This window comes from Camellia sinensis, chromosome 3 (assembly GCF_055761805.1).
Source record: "Camellia sinensis isolate YWXY chromosome 3, ASM5576180v1, whole genome shotgun sequence".
Classification (NCBI taxonomy): domain Eukaryota; kingdom Viridiplantae; phylum Streptophyta; class Magnoliopsida; order Ericales; family Theaceae; genus Camellia; species Camellia sinensis.
Window position 1 is genome coordinate 146,298,837 of NC_138963.1, and position 12,720 is coordinate 146,311,556.

Sequence of the window (12,720 nt, forward strand, 5' to 3'; positions counted from 1 at the left end):
ATATTCTATAAATGGGTGGGCTTGGCAAGTTTGGGCTATAAAACTCCTTATCCCATGCCCAGCCCAAAAATTAATGAGCTCAAAATCTCAGTCTAGCTGGCCATATGGGCTAAATATTTTTCTCAAACCCTAAAAATATAGGGATGGGCTGGGCAGGTTGGGTAGGCCATCGGGCCCATGGCCACCCCTAGTGATGGTATAGTGAGCACTGAACAATGCTTGGCTTAGACATAAAAGGCAAGTTTATTTATTTATGTATTTTTCCTGACTTTGCTCCTATTCGATTTCAGATGTGGTTGCTTGACAAGGTTAAACATCTCAAGAGGCCATTAGTGAATGATTACATAGTGATACATTATCTCAGCCGCAAGCTTCTTCACCAATTAGAACTTGAAGGGGGCTAGAATGATTGGTTATGTCCCATGACTGGCAAAGATATCTATTAATGTTGCCTCTGATGGAATGTTCCTGATATGACTGTTAGATCCTGTTGGGTATATCTCCTTATTGGAGTTTGAGACCCAATTGGTTTGTTAAAAGAATTTTAATTTGGTTTGGTTTGGGTATAATATATTTTATATATTATATCTAACTTTTGGAATCCTAATAGGTATTGGATATTCAATTTGGTAACAACTAGGATTTTATATAAAAAAATCCAAAGACTCAACCATATATATATATATGGCTTTGTTTCTTCGGAAGCATGATATACAACGGCTACAACATTATATTCGGCTGGTGTTTGACTTGGAGCAGCAGCAGTAACCTTTTTTTTTTTATCATCTTCGGTGGGTTATCATTGTGACAAGAATAGTGGTGCTCTGCTTTGTTCAGTTTTCAATTCTAATTTGGGTCTATTATTTTGTATCTTCTACAACTCTGGTTTGAAGACTTTGGTTTATCGATTTGGTGAGGTCTTTCCTCTTGTTTATTTATGATTATTTAGAATTCACCTAAAGGTGGTTTGTGAGACCATTCGTGTCTCGTTTGGAAACTTTTTGGTTAATAGTGAAATCGGATTTCGATCCCGTGGACGTACTTCACATTGCGGGAACCACGTAAAAATTCTTGTGTTGCTTTTGATTTAATTTTTCCACATTAGTTTTTATTCTCATTGATTGATTTACTTGTGGAGAATCATATATTTTCTCTAACAACTGGTATCAGAGCTTATGATTTATTTTGGATTATTTATTTGTGTAAATCAATGGAGAGGAATGTGGGTCGTATGTCTAGCTTCAATGGAAGCAATTGGGTAACTTGGAAAACTACAATGGAGGACCTATTATTTTGTAAAGATTTGTACGGACTCATTGAGGGTGATTGTGGCAAACCCGAGGGTATGCAAGATGATGAATGGAAGAGGCTTAATCGAAAAGCCGTTGGTGTTATCCGTCAATGGATTGATGATAGTGTGTTTCATCATGTTGCTACTGAAACTTCAGCACATGATTTATGAAAAAAATTAGAAGGTCTTTATGATAGGAAATCAGCCACAAATAAAGTTTTTCTGTTTCGTAAGTTGGTTAATTTAAAATATAAAGAGGGCAGCCCTATTCCTGAACATTTGAATGAAATAAAGAGTATTGTTAACCAACTTACTTCTATGAAAAAAAAATTTGATGACGAGTTGCAGGCTTTGATGTTACTTAGTTCTTTGCCCGAAAGTTGGGAGACTTTGGTTGTGACAGTTAGTAATTCTGCACCCAATAGAGTTGTCACAATAGGCCAAGTCACTAGTAGCTTGTTGAATGAAGAAACTAGAAGAAAATCAGCGGGCTCCTCTCATTCAGAAGCATTTGTTATGAGAGGCCGAAGCAAAACAAGGGGGAGGAGTAAGACTCTTCATAGTTGTGATCAAAGCCTTGACAAATCAAAAGATGATTTTTTTTCAAAGAAAGATATTAAGTGCTATTATTGTCATGAGAAAGGGCACATAAAGCGAGAATGCCGAAAACTCAAGAACAAGGAGAAAAGGCATGACAAAAGTGTGGATAAGAAGCAAGAAGACACAACGGCGGTTACTACCAATGGTGATCTCATGGTCGTTTGTGAAGATGATTGTATCAATTTTGTGGGCCAAGAGGGCAATTGGGTGATTGATTATGGTGCTTCTTTTCATGTGACTTCTCGAGTTGATTTCTTCACTACCTACACCAAAGGAGATTATGGTTCTGTTCGAATGGGTAATGAAGGTTTGTCCAAGATTATTAGCATGGGTGATGTTTGCTTGAAAACAAATTTGGGCTGCAAGTTGCTGCTTAAAGATGTGAGGCATGTTTCCGACATTCGCCTCAATTTGATCTCTACCGGGAAACTAGATGATGAAGGCTTCAACAACAAATTTGGTGATGGAATATGGAAGCTCACAAAAGGTTCTTTGGTGGTGGCTAAGTGCAAGAAGACTCATACACTTTATTCGATGCAAAGAAAAATTTGTAAAGGTGTTATCAATGCACTTGAAGATGATACTTCTACTGAATTGTGGCACAATCGGCTTGGCCATATGAGTGAAAAGGGGCTACAAGTTTTGTTCAAAAAAAGAGCTTCTACTCGGTTTGAAAGGTACACATCTTAAAATTTGTGTTCATTGTTTGGCGGCTAAACAACATAGAGTTTCTTTTCATAAAAATGTTGCTTCTAGAAAAGAAAATGTTTTAGAGTTAATTCATTCGGATATTTGTGGTCCGTTAAAAGTTAGAACACATAGTGGTGCTGTAATGACTCGCATTTTAATTCACATTGGATTGATGTATAGTGGTGTCCGTCACCTTAAAACTTGTATGGTTGTCGGACTCTTGATATTGATGGGTTTGCAAGTGAACTTTAAATATGATAATTGAGGACCCTTGGGCGATGTTTGGAACCTTGATTGAAGCCTTAACAAGGTATTTAGATAAGATTAGATAAAAAGCCCCAAATTTGAGTTTGACCAGCCGTCACTCTTTAACCCTTTTCTCCTTCCATACTTTGAATTTGAATGTGAGGCTGGAACCATTGGAAAGCTTGTTTCCAGGGCTTCAATTTGGACACAAGAACGACCTAGAATGGAGTCCCCATGAGAGAGTTATACCCGTTTGAAGTTTTCATATCTGTGCTGGAAGCAGGTACGCTCGAGCATGGAAAGCTATGCTCGAGACGTGATTTTTTGCTCATTCTTTGCATTTTCCTTTTCCTTCTTCATTCCTCTCAACCTAGGTCCGAAAGCCTTAGGTTTTTGACCTCAAATAACTTCCATCTCCCTAAGTTTTGGCCAAGATCTTCTACCAAAAAGTGAATAATACATGAAGATCAACATGTTCTACAGATTGGAATTCGGATTTGTGAAGGAATCTCAACAAAGCTTTGCTCTCTTGCTTGATTCTTAAGGTAGGGGTCCTAGTTCTCCTTTAATACTTCCATACATAGATAGATTTGTGGTATTTTGAGTATATACATATAAAATTCACATTTTTTAACATATAGTGTACATCATGATTTTTGGGGGTTTAGGGTTTGAAGTGTTGGGGGTTCAATTGTTGGGTTAATAAGGTGGATTATGAACCTTAGGTGTTTAATCAATGGGAAGATTGGAATAAAGAGTAGTGGTTTAAGAAGTTTGAAAATTTTCTTGAAATTCTTGATTTTCTTGAAAATTCTAAGTTTATTCATGATGAGAAACAATGATTTTGCCCAAATTGAAAGTAGAATCATAAAATTAGTAGGTTGAATTATATATATACAAGTTTAATTGGATTTTGGAGGTGTTTGAAAATTATGTTAAAAATTAGCGATTGAACTTTTATTATGGATATTGTAAATTATGCTATAATGTGAAATGAAGATTGGGGAAATGATTTATTAATGATATGAATGACATGAGTCTTGGGGTGAAATAATGAAATAGAGCTTTAAGAGTTCACCTTGAATTATGTTGAATAGTGTTGGTTAAGTTGAATAGTGTTGATTATGTTAAGTTGTGTTGAATAATGTTGAACCGAATTGTATTGGACTATGATGAATTGTGTTTGAATCATGTTGAATTGTGTTGAGTTGAGTTGTGTTGGGTGGTGTTGTGTTTGAGTTGTGTTGGGTGGTGTTGTGTTGGTAACCACGGGGGGAGTTGAAAGATGATACAGAATTTGTGATAAGATGATGAAGTGAAGATTTAAGAATTTTATTGTGTAATTAGAAAGTGATTTCATACCTCAAAACTAAAAGTCCAACTTTATATTTAACAATAGTTATGGAGTTTCATTTTGGAAAATGAGGATACTTCAATCAACATTAAATTTATGAAATTAAGTCTATTTTGGGTTAAGATGAGTGTGAATAATGATAAATGGGAGATTGTGAAATATGACGATGTTATATGAAGGTGTTATATCAAAGAAAATTAAATGTTGGAGATTTAATTTATAACCATGGGTAGTAATTGACAACCAATGTGTTTTAAAAATTAAATTTGAAGACTTGATGATAATACAGAAAAGTAAAGAAATAGTTTGAACCCAAGAATTGTGAATACTTTAAAGATGAATATTTGCCTCTATGGAGGTGTTGTTATATTTTTGTATGACAAAACAATGAATGATTTAATGGATAATGAAGAAGGTCGTGGAACATATTTGTACTTGTTATGTGAATGTAATTTTAATATATGGTGGATGTACATTGAATTAATGTGTTATGGAAATAATGGAAGACGTGTTGGCATTGTCCACTAATTGTAATGATAGATTGTGATTGTATCTTGGGGTCCGTTTCCCGCCGTATTTGAGCAGGCAAAGCGTGGCGCTTGAGATAGGTTCCGCCTTCCTTCTGAAGTAGCGCCCGGTAAAGCGTGTGGTATGTTGAGGTTTCGCGTTCCTTCCGACTGGTGACCGGTAAAGCGTGAGGTTCCGCGTTCCTTCCAGCTTGTGCCCGGTAAAGCGTGAGGTTCTGCATTCCTTCCGCCTGGTGACCGGTAAAGCGTGTAACTCATGGAGATGACTTGTGATTGGATCCGGTATTTGATATGAAATCAATTGAAAGAATGGAAATTGAAGTGGTAATTGGATTATGGATTGGTGATGGTGAACTTAATGATTTAATTGCGACAATAAAGGTAAATTATGAGTATTGTTCTGTAAAATAAATAAGAGACTGAATTGAAAGGGGTTTGTTAACCTTGTGTTACCTTGAAATGAAATTTGAAAGAGTAAATAACGGTGTGAATGGAGTATAGGAGAATTGTTAGTGAATCAAAAAGTAAACTTGAAGTTATGAAGTTCTAAATAAATATAATGAGTAGAAAGGAAGAATGAAAGAAAAAGAGGAATATTAAAAATGGAAACTGAATGAAAAATATTTTGGGAATTGGTTAATAACTTTTAATGATGTTGTTTTCTTAAATACAGTTGTTTCACAAGGGTCTATGTTTTTCTAAGGTTAAGGGATGATTTTAATGCTGAAGGTTTTTCTTGAAAATGTTTAAATAGTTTTTGAGAGAAAGGTACCTTACTTATGGTATTTTGAAATTATAAAATGTTATCCTACTATATGGTATCACCCTGCATGCATGATCATTTCTATCTGTGTTATTCATTGATTAAAAACTATGAGACTCCTACTGGGCATTAGTGCTCACCCCGTTGTTGTTTTATCTTTTTATAGGAATAAAGTTTGGATTATTTGATTGAAGATCTATGAAGTTGTTGAGTTCCCTTGTATAACTTCATAGTAGATGTAAAGGAAATGGATTTTGTATTTGTATTTATTTATTTGTAGCACAGTGGGAGATTGGAATGTATTGTTGTCATTGTAATATTCATCGAGAGAGAGAGAGAGAGAGAGAAAACTTGTATGATTGTATTCCCGTTACTCAGGGGTAATGGATATTTATAATAAATAAATAAATAATGGACCTAAATTACAGGCTTTGGTAATGTTTCCGAGTAATTAAAATTGGGGCGTGACAGGTGCACTTTATTTTGTTACCTTCATTGATGATTATTCAAGGAAAGTTTGGACTTTTATACTAAAAACTAAAGATCAAGTTCTAGAAGTATTTAAGCATTTTCAGGCCATGGTTGAAAGAGAAACGGGCAAAAATTGAAGTGCATCCGATCAGACAATGGTGGTGAATACATTGGGCCATATGATGAGTATTGTTGCAGCCAAGGTATTCAGCACCAAAAGACAGTTAAGAAGACTCCTCAACAAAATGACATTGCCGAGAGAATGAACCGCACCATTGTGAAAAGACTAAGGTGTTTGCTTTCACAAGCTAAATTGCCAAGATCCTTTTGGGGTGAGGCAATGAGGACAGCGGTTGACGTGATCAATTTGTCTCCTTCCTGTCTTTTGAATGGTGATGTTCTAGAAAAAGTCTGGACCGGCAAAGGTGTGTCTTATGAGCACTTGAGAGTGTTTGGTTGCTGAACTTTTGTTCACATTCCAAAAGATGAGAGGTCTAAGCTTGACAGCAAGTCAAGACAATGCATTTTTCTTGGCTATAGGCGTGATGAGTTTGGTTATAGATTGTGGGATCCGGTCGACAAGAAAGTCATTCGAAGCCGTGATGTTGTGTTTCTTGAAGACCAAACAATTAAAGACTTTGGCAAAGGTGATCAACCGAAGCCAAAAACTAGTGATCTCATTGACATGGATCCATCTCCTTCATCTTCAATTGATGAAGAAAATAGGGGAGATGTGCAGCCACCTATTGAAGATGTGAAGGATGATTCTAATCCTGATGAAGTTGAGCCCAAAATTGAGGAAGAGCATCCAACTCAAGAACCACCACCACAACTTGAGTTGAGGAGGTCTACAAGGGACCGACAACCTTTAAGAAAGTATCCTCCCAATGAATTTGTGTTGATTTCCGATCAAAGGGAGCCCGAGAGCTACCAAGAAGCAATTGAGCACGCAAAGAAAGATAATTGGAAAAAGGCAATGGAAGAGGAGATGAATTCCTTACTTGAAAATCACACTTATGATTTAGTAAAGTTGCCTAAAAGGAGGAAAATTCTGAAAAATAAGTGGGTTTTCAAATTGAATAATGATAGCAAGAATCTGAGGTACAAAGCACGTCTTGTTATGAAAGGCTTTGGGCAAAAGAAATGTATTGACTTTGATGAGATTTTCTCGCCAGTTGTGAAGATGCCTTCTATTCGGATTGTACTTGGCAGGGCTGCAAGTATGAACCTTGAAGTTGAGCAACTTGATGTGAAGACCGCATTTCTTCATGGTGATCTTGAAGAAGAAATTTACATAGAGCAACCAGAAAGTTTTATGAAAAAAGGAAAAGAGAAATTTGTTTGCAAATTGAAGAAAAGTTTGTATGGCCTCAAGCAAGCCCCGCGGCAATGGTACAAAAAATTTGACTCTTTTATGATAAATAATAGTTTTTCTAAAACCACTTCGGACCATTGTGTGTTTGTGAAAAATTTTCCGGATGGCAAATTTATTATTCTTTTGTTTTATGTTGATGACATATTAATTGTGGGTTAAGATTCTGCCATGATTAACAGGTTGAAATTGGAGTTGAGTAAATCTTTTGACATGAAAGATTTGGGACCGGCAAAGCAAATACTTGGTATGAAAATTATTCGTGATCACAAAGAGGGGTTGATTTGGTTGTCTCAAGAAAGCTACATTGAGAAAGTTCTTGAGAGGTTCAACATGGATAAAGCAAAGCCAGTTGGTTGTCCATTTGTGGGTCACTTCAAACTTAGTTCGAATCAATGTCCTACAAGTGTGAAAGACAAAGAAGTGATGTTGAAAATTCCTTATGCTTCAGCAGTTGGTTCTTTGATTTACACCATGGTTTGTATAAGACCGGATATTGCTCACGCCGTTGGTGTGGTGAGTCGGTTTCTCTCTAATCCGGATAAAAAACATTGGGCAACGGTAAAATGGATTCTAAGGTATCTTCAAGGGACTTCGAAGGTGTGTTTGTGTTTTGAGGATGGTAAACCGATGCTTGATGGGTTCACAGATTTTGACATGGCCAGTGATGTTGATTCTAGAAAATCTACTTCGGGGTATTTAATGACTTTTGCAGAGGGAGCTGTGGCATGGCAATCTAAATTACAAAAATGTGTTGCTCTCTCAACTACCAAAGCTGAATTTATTGCCATTACAGAAGCTTGCAAAGAAGAGTTATGATTGAAGAAATTTTTGCAAGAGTTGGATTTAAAGCAAGAAAAGTGTGTGCTTTATTGTGATAGTCAAAGTGCTATTCATTTGAGTAAAAATTCTACTTTTCATTCGAGATCGAAACACATTGATGTGAGATACCATTGGATTCGTGATGTGTTAGATTCGAAATTGTTGCAACTCGAAAAGGTTCACACAAATGATAATATTTCGGATATGTTGACTAAGACTTTGTCGAGGGACAAACATTTAAAGTGTCGAACTTTGGCAGGTATGGTTGATGTCTCCACCTAAGTCGATAGGGGGAGAATTGTTGGGGTATATCTCCTTATTGGAGTTTGAGACCCAATTGGTTTGTTAAAAGAATTTTAATTTGGTTTGGTTTGGGTATAATATATTTTATATATTATATCTAACTTTTGGAATCCTAATAGGTATTGGATATTCAATTTGGTAACAACTAGGATTTTATATAAAAAAATCCAAGACTCAACCATATATATATATATGTCTATGTATATATGGCTTTGTTTCTTCCGAAGCATGATATACAGCGGCTACAACATTATATTCGGCTGGTGTTTGACTTGGAGCAACAGCAGTAACCTCTTTTTGATCATCTTCGGTGGGTTATCATTGTGACAAGAATAGTGGTGCTCTGCTTTGTTCAGTTTTCAGTTTTGATTTGGGTCTATTATTTTGAATCTTCTGCAACTCTGGTTTGAAGACTTTGGTTTATCTATTTGGTGAGGTCTTTCCTCTTATTTATTTGTGATTATTTAGAATTCACCTATGGGTGGTTTGTGAGACCATTCGTGTCTCATTTGTAATCATTTGAAAACTTTTTGGTTGATAGTAGAATCAGATTTCGATCCCGTAGACGTACCTCACATTGAGGGAATCACGTAAAAATTCTTGTATTGCTTTTGATTTAATTTTTCCGCATTAGTTTTTATTCCCATTGATTGATTTACTTGTGGGGAATCATATATTTTCCTTAACAGATCCATGGGTCATAACAAGGGTTTTTATTGTCTTCGGAAGATCACTGTTTACCTTCCTAAACAAATCCTTCAGCAATTTAGTGAGAACCAAGTGGTGGCACTTGGTATCCGGGATAACCCTTCTCCTTCCTCAATACAAAGCCAATTTTCCAAAGAGGTACTAGAAAGCTTGGACATCTCGCGAGAAGAAGGTTTCCAAGGAGAAATTCAAAAAGAAACTTTACAAAGAGTACAAACAATGGTTGATTGATGAAATATCTTTCAGAGCGAGAAAAAGGAGTGAACCATCTTAACAAAAGAGAAAAACCTGATTTTTCTTGCCTCTATTGTGCCCTTAGTAAATATATGTTCCTTAAGATTCATTTGACTAATTGACTGTTGTATGAGTTAAAAATAGTGCCTTTCTTATAATGGTTTCGAAACAATGTCAATAAATTCAGGTGTTGAAAATTCTCTTAGTTCCATGATTGTTTCTCCTACCTTATTGATTCACATTCATCACTAATTGCTACTCATTGTCAGGTTTAAAGGAATTTCTGGTGGTTCCCATTAATGCCATTGCCAAGAAAACAAACACAAAGGGCCAAAAGGCTAAGGTTGGGTCAAACCTCGGATAAAGGCTGCCTAAGTATCCCGAAAAGGGAATCACATGCTATTACAGTGTCCATGTTTCTTAGAATATGACCAAGAAACTATAATGTTAGTTGTGCCTATTTCTTATATATATCTCTTCCATAATTCTTGCCAGAGGAAGCAACCACTTTTGGAAAGTGGCAAGGCAATGACTTGCATGACTTATGAGCTCAGTCCTACATGCTAGGATCCATGGCAAGTGAGATCCCAATTATGCGATCATGATTCACCTACAAGAGTTGTATGGTGAGAGAAGTCACACTGCTAGGTATAACACATCATCAAAAGAAATTGTTGCACTGAGCTTTGCGTTTACGTTGGAGTAAAAGACCATTGCTCCAAAATAATATAGGCATGACTCAAGCTTTCAATATACAAAATTTCTTTAGAAGACTGCTCATGTTTTAGCCAATTACATCACAATCACGTCTCTTGAAAGCCTTCACCATTAGTTCCATTTGCCAACAAATACACTCATCTTCAAATTGACCAATGATGGAGACTGAATTGGCATGCAGACATCCACCCTTTAACAGATGATTATATCATTTTTTCTTCTCTAACTAGATAGTATGGAGGTCCAAAAATCAGCAGGCAATAGCACAACTAAGCACTGAGATTGAATAATGACTCTTGAGCATGCAACAACAGAATTTATACCGACTCCTTGTATTCTCAAGATATATTACTATGTGCCATGTCATCCTCCTAACATGGGATTCCCCACGACAATCATGTCACTTAGTCCCCCTCTCCTCCATTTAACAGTTTCGAGCCTGGCTTTCATATAGTTGAACTAAAATATCTAGCAATCCGTGAAGCAGCCTGACCTCCTCTGATCGCATAGTTTGATTACGCAAGATCGAGGCTTTTAGTTTGTTGCTTATCAAGTTTGTCACCTCAGACCAACAACTTGAGGACATTTGTAGAAAGATTTCACCAAAGTGGGAAGTTTGACTTCCACTTGCTGAGCAAATTCCTCCACAAAAAACACTCTAGCTAGGAGAAGAAAGCGCTAGGCGGTGTTAAAAAATTACAGTTTAGAATAAAGTCTATATAATCTGACAAAGTTACTGTCAAACCTTGGGTCTAAAATTCATTAGTATAATCGTCTCTGAAGTAAGCAAATCAAATTTCATAGTATAGGCTGACAAACTCAATTATGTAAGTAATTTAGGACACCTTTCATTGCATAATTTGTTTGCTCCATTTTGAATTAACCAATTCAAGTTTCGTGAATTATAAAACTAATTAAAAACTTGGGTAGGTGTTGAACAAAACAGATCGAATCTTGAAATTTTACATTATATAATTCAATGTTTTTTTAAGAAATGAACAACTTAAAAATATAAATAAATAAAAAGTGTAAATCTATAGATTTTTAAGTTGTTTTGCAACCAAACATTATGTAGTTATCTAATTTGTTTATAAACCAATTCTAAAATGGCCCCATTTACATCGAGACCCCCATCCAGTGGGGACTAAACTGGACATTTTAAGGTTTCATCAATTCAGATGACCTCTAATTTTATTTTTTATTTTATTTTTATTTTTATTTTTTTTATTTTTCATTCATCTATTTTTCATATCTATTAGGGCATGCAGTCAAAGAAGAGTCTAGTGTAGAGCTGGAATGTAGATTGTAAAATTCAAACATAAATTAAATTCTTTTTCCCTATAAAACAGTATATCATACCATTTCAAGTTCTTGAGCCATACCATGTCGCATAGAAATGGATAATAAGTGGTACATTTCTCTCTCCCTTCACCAGCTCTTGAACCTCCTTGGAAGATGACTTCTTCTGCCAGACCAAACCAAACCAAACCAACAAGAAATACAACAAAACCATAATTTTGTTTTCCAAAATATAGCACATAAGAGAACTAACCGAGTCAAAACATCAAACCACAAAACCAACATTCCCACTTAATTTCAGGGATTTTTTTTTTTCCCTGTTTGGTTGCACTGGAAATGGACAGCAAGCAGAAATTATATAAATTTGGGACTCATATATTTTCTGTTGTTCTTATTTCTCAAATGTATAACAAGCCCCAGCTAAGACTAATCTTGAATCTGATCTTCTGGGGTGCTCAGCTATGAAGAACAAAAGACTTAAAAACAATCAAAAAATTGAATCCTTTCCACCATTTTCTCAGCAACCAAATAGAGGTAAGTCCCAAAATCCAAAACAAATAAGCAGTAAAAGAAAGTAAGACTAGGTGAAACAAGTTTTGATGGGCAATAGTAGTGGAAGTATACTTACTATATATATATATATATATGTTATATAAAGTATATAAATTTATCTTAAAGAAAGAAGAACAAAAACAGAAAACAAAATTGCATACCACGAGATAGTCTTGCTTTACATAGTTGGCTGATGGGGGTTGGCAGAGAAACTTTCTTGGTTGTGGTGGTGAAGCTGGTCCTGAAAGCAAAAGAGGGCATGGCCGTGGTGAAGCTGCTGGGGAAAACCAATTAAAAGATTGTCGATTCACACCAGTGCCCCGGCCGCGTCTAGCTTAAAACCAAGTGAAGGGCAAAGCGGGGATTGTGGTGGCGCACGGGTGGAGAAGATTGAACAGACTGCTTGCATTGGAGCCAAATTAGAGAGAGAGAGAGAGAGAGAGAGAGAGAGAGGCAAAAGGACCGAGGAGTCGGAACCGTTAAAAGATTATCCTAATCTATTCAATTCACACCAGTGCCCCGGCCGCGTCTGGCTTCATATCACCGATAACTTACAAATAAAAAAAAAAACAAACAAACAAACTTTACTTTACTCTTTATAATTTGGATCCTGTGGGATTTATCTTTTAATATTAAAAATTAATCACATAATTATTACATAGTTTGTAAATTGAAATGTATTGTTAAATATTTCGTCCAACTTACAGTGAGCGTGAAACACATAAGGGTGCTATATGTCAATTTTCAAAGTTTAACGGGATAAATCACACA

General features: G+C 35.9%; 1 protein-coding gene across 5 annotated transcripts in view; it reads right to left on the bottom strand.

The window, feature by feature from the left end:
- The window catches only part of LOC145788705 (uncharacterized), a 34,349-nt gene extending 21,863 nt beyond the window's left edge, over positions 1–12,486 (bottom strand). Inside the window, exons 1-2 of one of the 5 annotated variants that reach the window (XR_014364610.1) lie at positions 12,111–12,486; positions 11,481–11,563 (exon numbers count right to left, since the gene is read on the bottom strand). Coding sequence is in view for 4 of the 5 variants with exons in the window: in XM_082921108.1 (XP_082777234.1) it covers positions 11,458–11,563; positions 12,111–12,210 (206 nt within the window). In the remaining variant the exon portion in view is untranslated. Of the gene's footprint in view, positions 1–11,457; positions 11,564–12,110 lie in introns of all 5 variants that reach the window. The other 4 variants (XM_082921108.1, XM_082921109.1, XM_082921110.1 and 1 more) reach the window with 4 other exon arrangements.
- Between the last annotated feature and the right edge of the window lie 234 nt (positions 12,487–12,720).